The sequence below is a fragment of the Oncorhynchus mykiss genome, chromosome 22 (genome assembly GCF_057628025.1).
Source record: "Oncorhynchus mykiss isolate SJ-2025 chromosome 22, ASM5762802v1, whole genome shotgun sequence".
Taxonomy (NCBI): domain Eukaryota; kingdom Metazoa; phylum Chordata; class Actinopteri; order Salmoniformes; family Salmonidae; genus Oncorhynchus; species Oncorhynchus mykiss.
This window is the reverse complement of record NC_143043.1, coordinates 15,058,365-15,074,530: the sequence shown is the minus strand read 5'-3', so window position 1 is coordinate 15,074,530 and position 16,166 is coordinate 15,058,365. Positions and strand designations below refer to the sequence as shown.

Below are 16,166 nucleotides of genomic sequence, written 5' to 3'. Positions count from 1 at the left end.
GTCAAGGAGCCAGAACACATCGCGCGCACAACGTGACAAAGTTTTACCAGTTGTAGGTCGGCTATTTAGATTGGTCGAGACACCCTTTTTCCATAAAACATATTAACGCGCTAGAACTGATATAACTGAGACAAGGCATTGGAAAATGTCTTTAGGCGCACTAGATCTCTTTAGATAAATTCGCTCAGAGGTGGTTTGAAGTAAACGTCTACCTTTCTTATGGATACCGTATCAAGGGTTTTACTCATGCTCAGTTCTAGGGTCTAGTTTTAGGTTCTGGAGCGCTATGGAAGTTATGGAACTCCGTCGCGTGCTTCTGTTATGGGAAAAAGTTCACAATGCAAATGACATTAAATGTGGAGAATGATAGGCTACATTTGCATCTGTTGGCCATCAAGTGGGCTATGAATTTCTATGCCATTGTAGGCTACTGTAGCCTACCATTTGATACAGTATAATAGAGATTCTGAATTGATGATATCACTGGAATCATTGCAAATCAATTTGTGCCACTTATTGCCTACCTGGAGCTGGCAAACGAATTTAATAACTTGCCTATAACTCATTTTTTGTTGTTGTAGCCTTGCGTTATTATGCAATTGTTAATGGCCATGTTTAGTTAATTAAATGGGAAGTTATCGATTGTGATCACGATCACAGCTCTATCGCGAATGTATCCTTCTCCACATTTAAATGTCAGTTTAATATTGGACTTTTCCATTAAATTAGATGTTGGCCTTCAGGGGCTACAGGCTACCTGCATCTAGCTCAGCAAACCATGGCAAAGTTTAATTGCAATTTTAGTCAGTAGCCTATGCCTATTGAAATAACAAGTCAATCTCGAAAATAGGCAATTTATTATGGTTTGTAGTCTTAAAATCTGGCACATAATGAAGGCACAACTGCCAGAAAATAGCCGTTCGTTTTTTGAGATCTTCTGTCCAACTTTTATCACTCAAACTCTCCTGTTGGATTTATCTATAGTTATGCAGATGCACCATTTTTTATTCATTTAATAAGCAATAAGTCACGAGGGGTTGTGGTATATGGCCAATATACATTCAAGGGCTGTTCTTACGCATATATTATGCGTTATTGCTATTATAAACTGGTTACCAACGTAATTAGAACAGTAAAAATAAATGGTTGAATAGCGGACTGTGTACCATGGGAATCACTTTTTACAATTCTAATTACATTGTTAACCAGTTTATAGCAATAAGGCTCCACAGGGGTTTGTGGTACATGTTGAAAGAACAGCCCTTAGCCGTGGTGTATTGGCCATATACCACACCTCATAGGGCCTTATTGTTACATCGATATCCATTGATGGAAAATGATCTGGAGAGTTTAATAAGGTCGATTTATCTTTTCTCTTTCGAAATATTCTTAAACTTAAAAAAAAATATTATTTCGATGGAAAACCGAATTGTACTTCTTTAAAAATGGCGTAGACATTCCTTCTTAATTAGCTCGATAACGTTAAGAAAAAGGGTTTAATGGATGAACCTGGAAACTCCCAATGCTGCCAAACTATTTTGGGGGGGATTTTTCAGGCTTTGTGGGCGGGTTTTCCGGGGTTATTGGCCTAGCCCTAGAGTTTCCCTGGACTTGGCAACACCGCTTCCCGGTCGTAGCTGTGTTGAAGTGACGTGAACATAGTTTTTCTCAATTGCACGTAGGTTTCGCTATAATGCTAGTCACAATGTAGTGATGTATAAGGTTATGTTGCCGTCGCATATAGCTCACTGATCGAGTAAAATGTGTGTGAAATGTGTTTTGTCGTTTTGGGCACTCTGTCAAGTCATCAAACAAGGTAAAACACTTTTTTCTCCCTTGGATTATTCCTCACTCTTTATTTTCGATTTGAAGGCTAGGCTACTCTTATTCATGTTTGTGAGTAGCTAGTAAGCGGGCTATGACTTCCTTATCTATCATAAAATCATGAAAATGTTATTTTACTAGCTATAAATGCCAATAGACATTCCTGGAGGTATTAGACTTCATGTAGCAGACAATACCAACACTGCAACACTGTTTTGGGGAGATGGGATCATTTTTCTTGTGTTAAAGGCACATTTTAGCAAGGATGGTGAATTACAGGTCAGAACATATCACAGAACGTTATGCCACTTCTCCTGATCATGTGACCAGAGACACTGACACAGGCACTGATGAACATAGGCCTGTGGGTCTATCAAACAATATCCTGTTGGGTCTATCAAACAACTGATCCGTTACCATCCTGTTGGGTTTCTTGGTAGGTGCGTGTCTGGGTTCCGGGAAGGGAAGGAGCCATGAGCCTGTAGCCATGGGAACGGATCAGTTCACTTCACTCCTGATAAACTTGATACAATTGGAGCTGACCTGCTTTATTTCATGTCCAAGGCATTCTCTGCTACATCAGAAGGCCAGCACACTGGAAGAAGTGTGGTTTGGTTAGAAAGCTTGACCAACTGTATTTAAACTCATGTTTTCACCACCCCTCTCTCTCTAGCCCACCCAGCTGATTCCTGCAGCCCTGTAGTCCAGATCAAACCCCAGGCAGGATTCCTGATGGTTAACATTGTGAAAAACTGTCTTTGGGAGGAACATGGGGACCATTGTCATTACGTGGTCAACTACGGTAGAGAGGGGGAGAAGCTCAAAGTGAGTGGCATGGGTAGCCAGGCCTTTTATCCAACACAGCACCGAAACACCTAATTCATCCAAGGTCTTGGCAATTATTTGGCAGGATATTTGGTATTTTAGTGCTGGAACAAAAAGCCTGCTCACCCTGCATCTCTGTAGGACTAGGTTTGGTGACAACCACTGCTGTAAGGTGATATGTGTGGTCAGAGATGAGTTGATGTGCCTTTCTCTACTCTTGTTTTACCAGGAGTATGTCTCCAAATCCCCTGAGACCCTCCGAGGTCTGGAGATTGGGGGGAGGTACTGTGTACAGGTCCGCTATGTCTGTTACCACAACCCCTTTGGAACCTCTAGCCCCCTACAGTGTGTATCCATCCCAGAGTCAGGTGAGGCTCAACCAGTTTTTCTTTGTACAAATTGACTTGCCGTTACCATAATCTTATCCTCTGTTAACACTTCACCTAGTAACTAATCATGCCACCTTTCTCTCTTGCTCTTTCTTTATCTTCCTGTACAGAAAGGACAAGGCATATTAGGATTGTGGCTATCAGTGTGACCCTTACCATCCTGTTGGGATTCTTGGTAGTGGGCCTTGCGTTCATCTACAGGCACCATGAGAAAATTAAACAGTTCCTTCAACCCCCACTACAGCTACCAGACCACTATCGTGAGGTATGTCTATGTCCTGTGAAACAAAATGTTTCATGTGAGAACAGGATCTGGTCATCAGGGTATATGTAAACTCAGCAAAAAAAAGAAATGTCCTCTCACTGTCAACTGCGTTTATTTTCAGCAAACGTAACATGTGTAAATATTTGTATGAACAAAACAAGATTCAACAACTGAGACATAAACTGAACAAGTTCCACAGACATGTGACTAATAGAAATGGAATAATGTGTCCCTGAACAAATGGGTCAAAATCAAAACTAAGTCAGTATCTGGTGTGGCCACCAGCTGCATTAAGTACTGCAGTGCATCTCCTCCTCATGGACTGCACCAGATTTGCCTGTTCTTGCTGTGAGATGTTACCCCACTCTTCCACCAAGGTACCTGCGAGTTCCCGGACATTTCTGGGGGGAATTGCCCTAGCCCTCACCCTCCGATACAACAGGTCCCAGACATGCTCAATGGGATTGAGATCCGGGCTCTTCGCTGGCCATGGCAGAACACTGACATTCCTGTCTTGCAGGAAATCCCGCACAGAACGAGCAGAATGGCTGGTGGCATTGTCATGCTGGAGGGTCATGTCAGGATGAGCCTGCAGGAAGGGCACCACATGAGGGAGGAGGATGTCTTCCCTGTAACGCACAGCATTGAGATTGCCTGCAATGACAACAATCTCAGTCCAATGATCCTGTGACATACCGCCCCAGACCATGACGAACCCACCACCTAATTGATCCCGCTCCAGAGTGCAGGCCTTGGTGTAACGCTTATTCCTTCGACGATAAACGCGAATCCGGCCATCACCCCTGGTGAGACAAAATCACGACTCGTCAGTGTAGAGCACTTTTTTGCCACTGGTCCAGCAACGGTGGATTTGTGCCCATAGGCAACGTTGTCCAGCCTCTCTCAGCTTATTGCGGACAGTCTGAGCACTGATGGAGGGATTGTGCGTTCCTGGTGTAACTCGGGCAGTTTTTGTTGCTATCCTGTACCTGTCCCGCAGGTGTGATGTTCGGATGTACCGATCCTGTGCAGGTGTTGGTACACGTGGTCTGCCACTGCGAGGACGATCAGCTGTCTGTCCTGTCTCCCTGTAGCTCTGCCTTAGGCGTCTCACAGTACGGACATTGCAATTTATTGCCTTGGCCACATCTGCGTTCACGCAGATGAGCAAGGACCCTGGGCATCTTTCTTTTGGTGTTTTTCAGAGTCAGTAGAAAGGCTTCTTTAGTGTCTTAAGTTTTCATAACTGTGACCTTAATTGCCTACCCTCTGTAAGCTGTTAGTGTCTTAACGACCGTTCCACAGGTGCATTAATTGTTTATGGTTCATTGAAAAAGCATGGGAGACAGTGTGTACAATGAATATTTGACGTTTTTTGGAGTTTTACAAATTATCTTTGAAAGACCGGGTCCTGAAATATATATTTTTTGCTGAGTTTATATATCTCAATATTCTTTCATTCCTCCCTCTCTAACACCTATTATTTAGTGTGAGACACCTATTAAATGGAACTCCCTGCTTAAATAAAATATATTACCTTGTCCGAGCCAGAATGTCCCATAGGGCAGGAGCCCGTCTCCTGTTTCTGTAGTGTGAGGCACCTTGATATACAGTGCCTTGCGAAAGTATTCGGCCCCCTTGAACTTTGCGACCTTTTGCCACATTTCAGGCTTCAAAGATATACAACTGTATTTTTTTGTGAAGAATCAACAACAAGTGGGACACAATCATGAAGTGGAATGACATTTATTGGATATTTCAAACTTTTTTAACAAATCAAAAACTGAAAAATTGGGCGTGCAAAATTATTCAGCCCCTTTACTTTCAGTGCAGCAAACTCTCTCCAGAAGTTCAGTGAGGATCTCTGAATGATCCAATGTTGACCTAAATGACTAATGATGATAAATACAATCCACCTGTGTGTAATCAAGTCTCCGTATAAATGCACCTGCACTGTGATAGTCTCAGAGGTCCGTCAAAAGCGCAGAGAGCATCATGAAGAACAAGGAACACACCAGGCAGGTCCGAGATACTGTTGTGAAGAAGTTTAAAGCCGGATTTGGATACAAAAAGATTTCCCAAGCTTTAAACATCCCAAGGAGCACTGTGCAAGCGATAATATTGAAATGGAAGGAGTATCAGACCACTGCAAATCTACCAAGACCTGCCATCCCTCTAAACTTTCAGCTCATACAAGGAGAAGACTGATCAGAGATGCAGCCAAGAGGCCCATGATCACTCTGGATGAACTGCAGAGATCTACAGCTGGGGTGGGAGACTCTGTCCATAGGACAACAATCAGTCGTATATTGCACAAATCTGGCCTTTATGGAAGAGTGGCAAGAAGAAAGCCATTTCTTAAAGATATCCATAAAAAGTGTTGTTTAAAGTTTGCCACAAGCCACCTGGGAGACACACCAAACGTGGAAGAAGGTGCTCTGGTCAGATGAAACCAAAATTGAACTTTTTGGCAACAATGCAAAACGTTATGTTTGGCGTAAAAGCAGCACAGCTGAACACACCATCCCCACTGTCAAACATGGTGGTGGCAGCATCATGGTTTGGGCCTGCTTTTCTTCAGCAGGGACAGGGAAGATGGTTAAAATTGATGGGAAGATGGATGGAGCCAAATACAGGACCATTCTGGAAGAAAACCTGATGGAGTCTGCAAAAGACCTGAGACTGGGACGGAGATTTGTCTTCCAACAAGACAATTATCCAAAACATAAAGCAAAATCTACAATGGAATGGTTCAAAAATAAACATATCCAGGTGTTAGAATGGCCAAGTCAAAGTCCAGACCTGAATCCAATCGAGAATCTGTGGAAAGAACTGAAAACTGCTGTTCACAAATGCTCTCCATCCAACCTCACTGAGCTCGAGCTGTTTTGCAAGGAGGAATGGGAAAAAATGTCAGTCTCTCGATGTGCAAAACTGATAGAGACATACCCCAAGCGACTTACAGCTGTAATCGCAGCAAAAGGTGGCGCTACAAAGTATTAACTTAAGGGGGCTGAATAATTTTGCACGCCCAATTTTTCAGTTTTTGATTTGTTAAAAAAGTTTGAAATATAATGTCCTTCCACTTCATGATTGTGTCCCACTTGTTGTTGATTCTTCACAAAAAAATACAGTTTTATATCTTCATGTTTGAAGCCTGAAATGTGGCAAAAGGTCGCAAAGTTCAAGGGGGCCGAATACTTTCGCAAGGCACTGTACAAGTATATATTTTTTTCTATTTAACTAGGCAAGTCAGTTAAGAACAAATTCTTATTTACAAAGACGGCCTACCAGAAGGCAAAGGCCTTCTGCGGGGATGGGGACTGGGATTTAAAAAATATATATATGACAAAACACACATCACGACAAGAGAGACACCACAACACTACATGAGAGACCTAAGACAACATAGCATGGCAGCAACACATGAGAACACAGCATGGTAGCAACACATGACAACATCGTAGCAGCCCAAAACATGGTACAATTATTATTGGGCACAGAGAACAGCACAAATGGAAAGAAGGTAGAGGCAACAATACATCACACGAAGCAGCCACAACTGTCAGTGAGTGTCCATGGGCTAAACTCTAACAACTTTCATGATTGGTTCATTTTCCAGTACCTATCAGGGGACTTCCCCCAGCAGGCCCTGTCCATCACAAGAACAACCAGGGCCTGTGAAGAAAGCCACGATCTCATCTCCATCGCCTGCTGTGAAGAGGACCAGTCTGACAGAGAACAGGACTAATTCACCTACTGAACTGGAGTCATCCTCTGGCCCTTTAGATCATTACCCGTGATCCATTGATCCTGTGACTTCAGACAAGACATGAGCCTTTCACACTCACTGGGATTTTAAGATGAACTTGATAGCGTCAGTAAGTGAACTGTAGTAGGCCTATGACTGTTTACACTCTGAAGCCCTTGCTTGCATCAGCTACAAACATTGCGTTTGATCAAACGATAACTATTTTACAAGAATCTGGGAACTTCTCTAGGCATGTTAGTATGCTCTGCTGCAGAGGACAGAGACAAGTGCATATGGCTCGCTAATTAGACCTACCCAGTAATGATTAATTTGATAATAACGTGTCATCAGGTCATCCAGCTTAAGACAGAACCACTTTATTAAAAAGTAATTTGACATGCGTCCTTGGGCCAGGACTTTCATGTAACATTTTGGCTGTTTAGTAATGGGATTACTATGTTCAACTGTGTATATCACACTATTTCTTCAGTTTTTTTTACTGAACATATTAGACAAGTACTAGTAGCAAGGTTAAGGCACATATTGTAATTTACTAATCAATTAAATTACAGTTTGAGGTACACATGGTCAAAAGTTGGCTGAGGGGCTGTATTAAAATGTGAAAACAGACATAGGACAAGTTCTTGAGATTTATCTATGCTTGCACTTTATATGAAAATTTACCTCTAGCAATATATTGATTGAATGTATTAACTTTTTTGTTGTGTTACTTTATGCTAAAACTGTTCAAGTCAAGGTGAAATTGGAAAAGTGTGTGTGTTACATTGACTTTTGTTTTTGACTCTAAAAATGAATATTCTACATTGATGTGAAAGTGCCAGGGCTTTGACCCACAAATTATTTGATACAGGGTTTAAATAAATGAACACAGCCATTTTGATATGTTGCCTCAATTTCTCTTCCTGTTTTCTAGCATGAACAAGCAAATGTAGACTAGAATAACTCAACCACATTCATCAACATACATACTCTTCCAAGAGGCAATTCAACATAGCGTGAAACATCCAAACTTTACATTTAAAATGTTTTTTTATTGAAGCAGATTATGTGACTATTTACTCCTCATCTGTCGTTAAATTTGAACAGAGGAAGTCAATGACCAAGAACAGAGAACTACTACAAAACGCTTGATGAATCGGTACCCCGTAACACTTCCCCTTTTCACAAATTGAAAGTGGTTCTTTTTGGGGGGTATAATAGCATATATATAACCCATTGAAACACTTCATAATGACCTTTCATTCACTGGTTGTAGCTCATTCACATCCAGATCGACAGATTCATGTCATTAGCATTGGATGCTTAGAAGACGACATGAAAATTTCAGATAAGTCAAAAGTCATCTGTGTTTACTTCTCTTGGAAGTCAAGAACCAACCAATCACGCTGCATCTGTCAATGCTACTCTAAAACTACTTTTTCCATAAGGATTTCACACCTAAATTTCCTTCTGTTAATTTTAGCTACATTGGGGACTGAGTTTTTTTTTTAAAATCAACTTCCTCCAGCTAGAGGAAGTTGATTTCAGCCCGTATCTGGTCAACTACTCACCACCAGACAAAAACATTATCTCCAGCTACCGAGCTCCAGTTTACAGACCTCGATCAGCCATATTCATCCACCTCTACTAATACTCAACACTGACCTGACGCCAAATCCTTATAATAATGCCTTCCAAATTTGTTCCCTTCCTAAAAATACATAGCTAGCACAGCCCTGGTGCTTCAGATTGACATGTATTTTTAAACAGGTGAAGAGGGTGAGAACCAGGGCAGTCTTACTCACATGGCTGCTAAATGGAACAGCTATCACACAAAAAGGATGAGGTAGTCGATAGCAACACTAGAAAAAGGAGCCACCTGTCTACTACCATACATGCTTGACCCTTTTCTTCAGCTATTGGCTTGAATATTGGCGTAAATGGTTATTACGGAGCTGATATGCCCCAGCATGCTTTGGGCTGGCTGATGCAAATTGCTATTGTGACATCATGCTCATACCCCTTCTTTATCTACTTAAGCATTTTTAAGATGCAGGATAGGCCCGCTATAGCACAATCTGTGGGGTAGTAGTGTGGTATACATAATAGTATTGGATTCAGATGCAGGATCTCACTGTACCTAAACTAGTACTATTTTGGATGGGAACTCGATATGTAGAAAACAGAAACATTGATTAAATGGGCGAAGGGAACTTTGCTATGATAACGACGACCGTTACAAGGTTACCTTTGTTCATATAAAGATACTTTGTCACTTTCTGAATGGAACGACAATAGAAAAAATGCTTCGGACCTCTAAAAAAAAAACTTCAAAAGACTTCAAAAATGACAAATCCTGAGACAGAACGACAGCTACCCCATTTAAAACAAACAGGAACTGATCGTAGTTTGAAGCAGACAAATTTCCCATAAACGCTTCGATATAATCCAGTGCATGTGATAAAAGTGATAGATAACAGCTTGCTAAAATATAATTTAGAGCAGATCAATCAAAAAACTTTGTTCCCAGTGATAACATGTGCTCTTAGAGGTCTCCACCTGTACCCAAATACCAGACACCCGTTCCCTGGACCATCCATAATTCTAAATATCTTAGTCGAATCTAATGGTCATGGGCATGTGTCAATTTTAAGTGACTTGACCGGTGGGACCCGTACAGATCTGAACGCGACTGCTGCAGGAGAGAGAAAATGAGAAATTGTATAATTTATGCTGCTGCTCTTGCTTTTCATAATATCGGCGCGTGAAGCATGTTGTTGTTGGCCAATCATAAGTCATCAATGCGGCAATAGGCTACAGTCATAGATCCTACGTGTGGCAAAAGTTAGGAGATATCTAATCAATGGAAGATGGAATTCAAAGTTAAAAATGTGAAGGATAGCTACAATGACCTCGAATCAACAGGTAGGCTGCTACTTAATATTTTGAATGGAGTTGTAGTTTAACTGCTTAGGATGAGAAAGAGCACGCAGCCTCAATTAGCCAGTTTGATGCAGTCAAGACAGGTACTACGTAATTAGTCTACTATAGCGCGAGACGGCTTGGTTGGTTGCGGTCTGTAGTCTCTCTCGCTCCTCCACCTCATCACTCGCTCACTCACAGTAGCCACGGCCCCTGCTAGAGCGGCACCTATCTCTCCCTCACGCTTTATCAGCTCCAGTTAATAAAGTAGCCTTTTCTGCTGCTTCCCTCACTCGGATCGGACCGGGTCTGGATTGATGGTCTATACGGAACGGGTCTCTATATTAAAAAAATATTTATGCATATCCAGTCCGGGTAGAAAATCCCCAGATCCAAACTTTTTGGACGGTGAAGGCCCTAGCTCTTACAATATATGTATTTACATAAATAAACAATCTTTGGGAGATGGTGAATCACTCGAGGGCAACACAATAATACTTCAGAGGTGCTCTGGAATATGGGGGGGATAAATATGAAAGAAATGTCATGATTACATTTGACAAAGTGTGAATTTTCCCACCGTCTATCAACATAGTGTTACGACACTGTAAAACTGTTTTAGTCAAAAGTATAAATCTAATGTCAAGTATGTGAATATGGCTGAACTTCAGGGCCCAGTTATGGATGATAAGCGGAGGAAAACAAATAGCCTATACTCGGCAGAGGCTAGTTTGACACAGTACATTACTCCAATGTCCATAGGTAGGCGTATAATGGTAATACATATGCCAATATGTAGATGAGAGCTGAGTAGTGTTAGTCAGTTGGCCTTGACTCTGCTAAAAACAACGATAGTACCCCAGCGAGTGAGTGTGTGTGTGTGTGTTGGGGAGATGGGGTAAGGGATGTACTATGCAGAGAGCTCTAAGCCCACAAATCCTCGGTTCGTCCAAACTTGTAGATCAGCGTGCTAGAAAAAAAAGAGAAAAACACATAAGCTTTTCACATTGTACTTTCACAAATTGTCCATAATATACATGCAGTAATCGTGGAATGATAGTTTTGGACAATCATTTTTGTGGTCCACTGTAGATTAGTTGGTAGAGCACGGCTCTTGCAACGGGTGGGTTTGATTCCCAGGACCACCCGTACGTAAAAAAAATAAAAATATGAACATGACTTAGTCGATTTGGATAAAAACGTCTGCTAAATGGCATATATTACTGATCTGGCCCAAAAAAAACTGCATCCTGATGAAAGGGCACTTAGTTACACTCATTTCCTGGTTTCCTCTGACAATAGAGTGATACGTAACACCAGACAAGGTCCATCAAACTACACTTTTAACGTCTTCGGCGTACTTACCTGAAAAATATCAAAGCATTCTGAAAGAACACTGCCAGTCCTGGATACACGTCTTTCTCTACAAAGAAAAAGGGGGGGGAGGGAGGAAAGAGAAAAAGGCCATTAGTATAAAAACGCATCACAGCAGGAACATTAGAAAAATGAAAGACGTTGGGGGGAAAAAATAATAGAGCTGGGCAGCACATAAAGACCAACTACTGAAACCCATTTCAACCCCAGGCTGATAGAAAAATACACATGGCTTACCGAAAACAAAAGACGTAACCAGCAGATAATACCTTCCTAGTCAAACCATTTCATCAAGAGCAGGGGAGAATCTCAGCCTCCTCCAACCTGACTAAAAGCCATATGGAATACGGAGGTAATGAGCTCTAAACATTGACTATACTCCCATACCACTACCTCTACCATCTGAATTAATGAGAGAGAGAGAGACTTTTCTATTCTGTAGCCAGTCCCAACAGGGTGAACAGGAGAGATAATGAAGGGTTGTACTGTTCAGGTGTAAGACTGTGACCAGAAATAATTACTGAAAAGGATGAAGTCAGGAAATATGGTGGCTGATGGCGGTGGTTGCTAACGTGGAATACTGAGGGAGAAGAAGAAGTGGGGGGTTGCAGAGCACAAGGGAGAGACTGCAAAAGATGAGTCAGTGTCATGGTGATTGAAACCAACCATCCACAGTGAATGTGGGCAAATGGGTTTCAGCTCTATCTCACTATCTGTGACAGGATGATGAGGTTGTGTTGTGTGTATCAGTGCATCAGATACAGGGGAAGAATCATCGCTACCAGCAATTAGAGAGTCAGGAGTACTGTGGCCAACCAACCAGTAATTACACCTCTCTGGACACACACAAGTCAGGAAAAGGGAGAAAGGTCATTCCGGCTGGACTTTGAGGGGCTTTGTAAAAGGGGCGGCAGGGTATCCTAGTGGCTAGAGCGTTGGACTAATAACCGGAAGGTTGCAAGTTCAAACCCCCGAGCTGACAAGGTACAAATCTGTCATTCTGCCCCTGAACGGCCTAGGAACCCACTGTTCCTAGGCCGTCATTGAAAATAAGAATTTGTTCTTAACTGACTTGCCTAGTTAAATCAAGGTAAAATAAATAAAAGAGAAACAGAAAACACAGAAGAAAGAGCGGGAGAGAGAAAGCAACATGACTCACTAGGAACCACATATCCTCCGAACAGGATCCAGATGGAAGCGATGAGAGAGCCGAACATCATCAAGAAACCGATGAACAGCCAAAGACGAGCTCCTGCAGAGACAGCCACAAGGAAAGCCTCCACTCAACATGATAAATATTATCTCACAAGGAAAAGTAGTATCGGGTATCATCCCTAAAATGTAGACATAAACACACAGTAACATTCTTGACATATATGTAGCCATAGATGCAGTGGGGCAAAAAAAGTATTTAGTCAGCCACCAATTGTGCAAGTTCTCCCACTTAAAAAGATGAGAGAGGCCTGTCAAAATGAGAAAAAAAATTCCAGAAAATCACATTGTAGGATTTTTAATGAATTTATTTGCAAATTATGGTGGAAAATAAGTATTTGGTCACCTACAAACAAGCAAGATTTCTGGCTCTCACAGACCTGTAACTTCTACTTTAAGAGGCTCCTCGTCTTCCACTCGTTACCTGTATTAATGGCACCTGTTTAAACTTGTTATCAGTATAAAAGACACCTGTCCACAACCTCAAACAGTCACACTCCAAACTCCACTATGGTCAAGACCAAAGACCAAAAATTGTAGACCTGCACCAGGCTGGGAAGACTGAATCTGCAATAGGTAAGCAGCTTGGTTTGAAGAAATCAACTGTGGAAGCAATTATTAGGAAATGGAAGACATACAAGACCACTGATAATCTCCCTCGATCTGGGGCTCCACGCAAGATCTCACCCCGGTGGGGTCAAAATGATCACAAGAACGGTGAGCAAAAATCCCAGAACCACACAGGGGGACCTAGTGAATGACCTGCAGAGAGCTGGGACCAAAGTAACAAAGCCTACCATCAGTAACACACTACGCCGCCAGGGACTCAAATCCTGCAGTGCCAGATGTGTCCCCCTGCTTAAGCCAGTACATGTCCAGGCCCGTCTGAAGTTTGCTAGAGAGCATTTGGATGATCCAGAAGAAGATTGGGAGAATGTCATATGGTCAGATGAAACCAAAATATTATTTTTTGGTAAAACTCAACTCGTCGTGTTTAGAGGACAAAGAATGCTGAGTTTCATCCAAAGAACACCATACCTACTGTGAAACATGGGGGTGGAAACATCATGCTTTGGGGCTGTTTTTCTGCAAAGGGACCAGGACGACTGATCCGTGTAGAGGAAAGAATGAATGGGGCCATGTATCATGAGATTTTGAGTGAAAACCTCCTTCCATCAGCAAGGGCATTGAAGATGAAACGTGGCTGGGTCTTTCAGCATGACAATGATCCCAAACACACCGTCAGGGCAACGAAGGAGTGGCTTCGTAAGAAGCATTTCAAGGTCCCGGAGTGGCCTAGCCAGTCTCCAGATCTCACCCCATAGAAAATCTTTGGAGGGAGTTGAAAGTCTGTGTTGCCCAGCAACAGCCCCAAAACATCACTGCTCTAGAGGAGATCTGCATGGAGGAATGGGCCAAAATACCAGCAACAGTGTGTGAAAACCTTGTGAAGACTTACAGAAAACGTTTGACCTCTGTCACTGCCAACAAAGGGTAGATAAAGTATTGAGAAAAAATGTTGTTATTGACCAAATACTTATTTTCCACCATAATTTGCAAATAAATTCATTAAAAATTCTACAATGTGATTTTCTGGATTTTCTTTTCTCATTTTGTCTGTCATAGTTGAAGTGTACCTATGATGAAAATGACAGGCCTCATCTTTTTAAGTGGGAGAACTTGCACAATTGGTGGCTGACTAAATACTTTTTTGCCCCACTGTATGTGTGCCATAGATATGAAAAAACTGTCTCTTCTTGTACATACAGTATGTATGTGTATGCTACACGTGTGTTCTACACATATCTTATATAACCTTTAAAAAGGAATTACATGTTGTACTGACTAGAGGTCGACCGATTAATCGAAATGGGCGATTAATTAGGGCTGATTTCAAGTTTTCATAACAATCGGTAATCTGCATTTTTGGACACCGATTATGGCCGATTACATTGCACTCCACGAGGAGACTGCGTGGCAGGCTGACTACCTGTTATGCGAATGCAGCAGGGAGCCAAGGTAAGGTGCTAGCTAGCATTAAAATTATCTTATAAAAAACAATCAATCTTAACATAATCACTAGTTAACTACACATGGCTGATGATGTTACTAGTTTACCTAGCTTGTCCTGCGTTGCATATAATTGATGCGGTGCCTGTTAATTTATCATTGAATCACAGCCTACGTCGCCAAACAGGTGATTTAACAAGCACATTTGCGAAAAAAGCACTGTCATTGCACCAATGTGTACCTAACCATAAACATCAATGCCTTTCTTAAAATCAATACACCAGTATATATTTTTAAACCTGCATATTTAGTTAATATTGCCTGCTAACATGAATTTCTTTTAACTAGGGAAATTGTGTCACTTCTCTTGCGTTCTGTGCAAGTAGAGTCATGGTATATGCAGCAGTTTGGGCCACCTGGCTCGTTGCGAACTGTGTGAAGGCCATTTCTTCCTAACAAAGACCGTAATTAACTTGCCAGATTTGTACATAATTATGATATAACATTGAAGGTTGTGCAATGTAACAGCAATATTTAGTCTTAGGGATGCCACACGTTAGATAAAATACGGAATGGTTCCGTATTTCACTGAAAGAATAAACGTTTTGTTTTCGAAATGATAGTTTCCGGATTTGACCATATTAATGACCTAACAGTCGTATTTCTGTGTGTTATTATATTATAATTAAGTCTATGATTTGATAGAGCAGTCTGACTGAGCGGTGGTAGGCAGCAGCAGGCTCAGAAGCATTCATTCAAACAGCACTTTCCTGCATTTGCCAGCAGCTCTTCGCTGTGCTTCAAGCACTGCGCTGTTTATGACTTCAAGCCTATCAACTACCGAGATTAGGCTGGCAATACTAGATTACCTATTAGAACAAAGGTATATGAAATACAAATGGAATAGAGAGAAATAGTCCTATAATAACTACAACCTAAAACTTCTTACCTGGGAATATTGAAGACTCATGTTAAAAGGAACAGCCAGCTTTCATATGTTCTCATGTTCTGAGCAAGGAACTTAAATGTTAGCTCTTTTACACGGCACATATTGCACTTTTACTTTCTTCTCCAACACTTTGTTTTTGCATTATTTAAACCAAATTGAACATGTTTCATTATTTATTTGAGACTAAATTGATTTTATTGATGTATTATATTAAGTTTAAATAAGTGTTCATTCAGTATTGTTGCAATAGTCATTATTACAAATATATATATAAAAATCAGCCGATTAATCGGTATCTGCATTTTTTTGGTCCTCCAATAATCGGTATCGGCGTTGAAAAATCGTAATCGATCGACCTCTAATAGATTTGCATCTCAAGCCAAACCAACCGGTCCTGCCGAAGCAGCCCTCTCCATAGGTATCACCTCGCACCTGGCCATTAGACACTGCATTGATCCTGGAAAAACACACAAAAACACACTGTGTGGGTGCTTGTATACGCACACACACACACACACACACACAGAGACAGACACAGAGACAGAGACAGACAAAGACAGTCTGTGTCTCACATGAAGTGTCTCACATGAAGAAGGCTACAGTGGCGAAGACTCCACACGTGTGGAAGGCAGGGTTCATCTCCTG

The 16,166-nt window shown here is 41.5% G+C and overlaps 2 protein-coding genes across 3 annotated transcripts in view; one reads left to right on the top strand and one right to left on the bottom strand.

Annotated features, from left to right (window-relative positions):
- ifngr2b (interferon gamma receptor 2b) lies at positions 1-7,955 on the top strand. Of its 2 annotated transcripts, none has more exons than XM_021578978.3 (5): positions 1-1,816; positions 2,498-2,649; positions 2,879-3,017; positions 3,149-3,303; positions 6,926-7,955. In XM_021578978.3, exons 1-5 carry the CDS (start codon positions 1,762-1,764, stop codon positions 7,052-7,054), a joined length of 630 nt encoding a protein of 209 aa, XP_021434653.1. In that variant the 5' UTR covers positions 1-1,761; the 3' UTR covers positions 7,055-7,955. The 2 variants fall into 2 exon arrangements, with proteins under 2 accessions (XP_021434653.1, XP_090071708.1); XM_090215582.1 differs by having other exon boundaries at positions 1,589-1,816; positions 2,265-2,649.
- Positions 7,956-8,085: 130 nt separating this feature from the next.
- LOC110501420 (transmembrane protein 50B) overlaps positions 8,086-16,166 on the bottom strand; it is a 14,790-nt gene continuing 6,709 nt past the window's right edge. The window contains exons 3-7 of the mRNA XM_036958776.2: positions 16,108-16,166; positions 15,911-15,978; positions 12,510-12,602; positions 11,342-11,399; positions 8,086-10,946 (exon numbers count right to left, since the gene is read on the bottom strand). The exon at positions 16,108-16,166 is cut by the window's right edge and continues 51 nt beyond it. Coding sequence (XP_036814671.1) covers positions 10,901-10,946; positions 11,342-11,399; positions 12,510-12,602; positions 15,911-15,978; positions 16,108-16,166 — 324 coding nt within the window. The 3' untranslated portion in view covers positions 8,086-10,900. The remainder of the gene's footprint in view (positions 10,947-11,341; positions 11,400-12,509; positions 12,603-15,910; positions 15,979-16,107) is intronic.

What these genes read in the sequence shown, in the direction of transcription:
- ifngr2b (XM_021578978.3), top strand. Translation starts at nt 1,762, where the DNA reads ATGTGTGTGAAATGTGTTTTGTCGTTTTGGGCACTCTGTCAAGTCATC. An exon ending in CTGTCAAGTCATCAAACAAG is followed by an intron (nt 1,817 to 2,497) that starts GTAAAACACTTT and finishes CTCTCTCTCTAG; the next exon opens with CCCACCCAGCTGATTCCTGC. An exon ending in TGTATCCATCCCAGAGTCAG is followed by an intron (nt 3,018 to 3,148) that starts GTGAGGCTCAAC and finishes CTTCCTGTACAG; the next exon opens with AAAGGACAAGGCATATTAGG.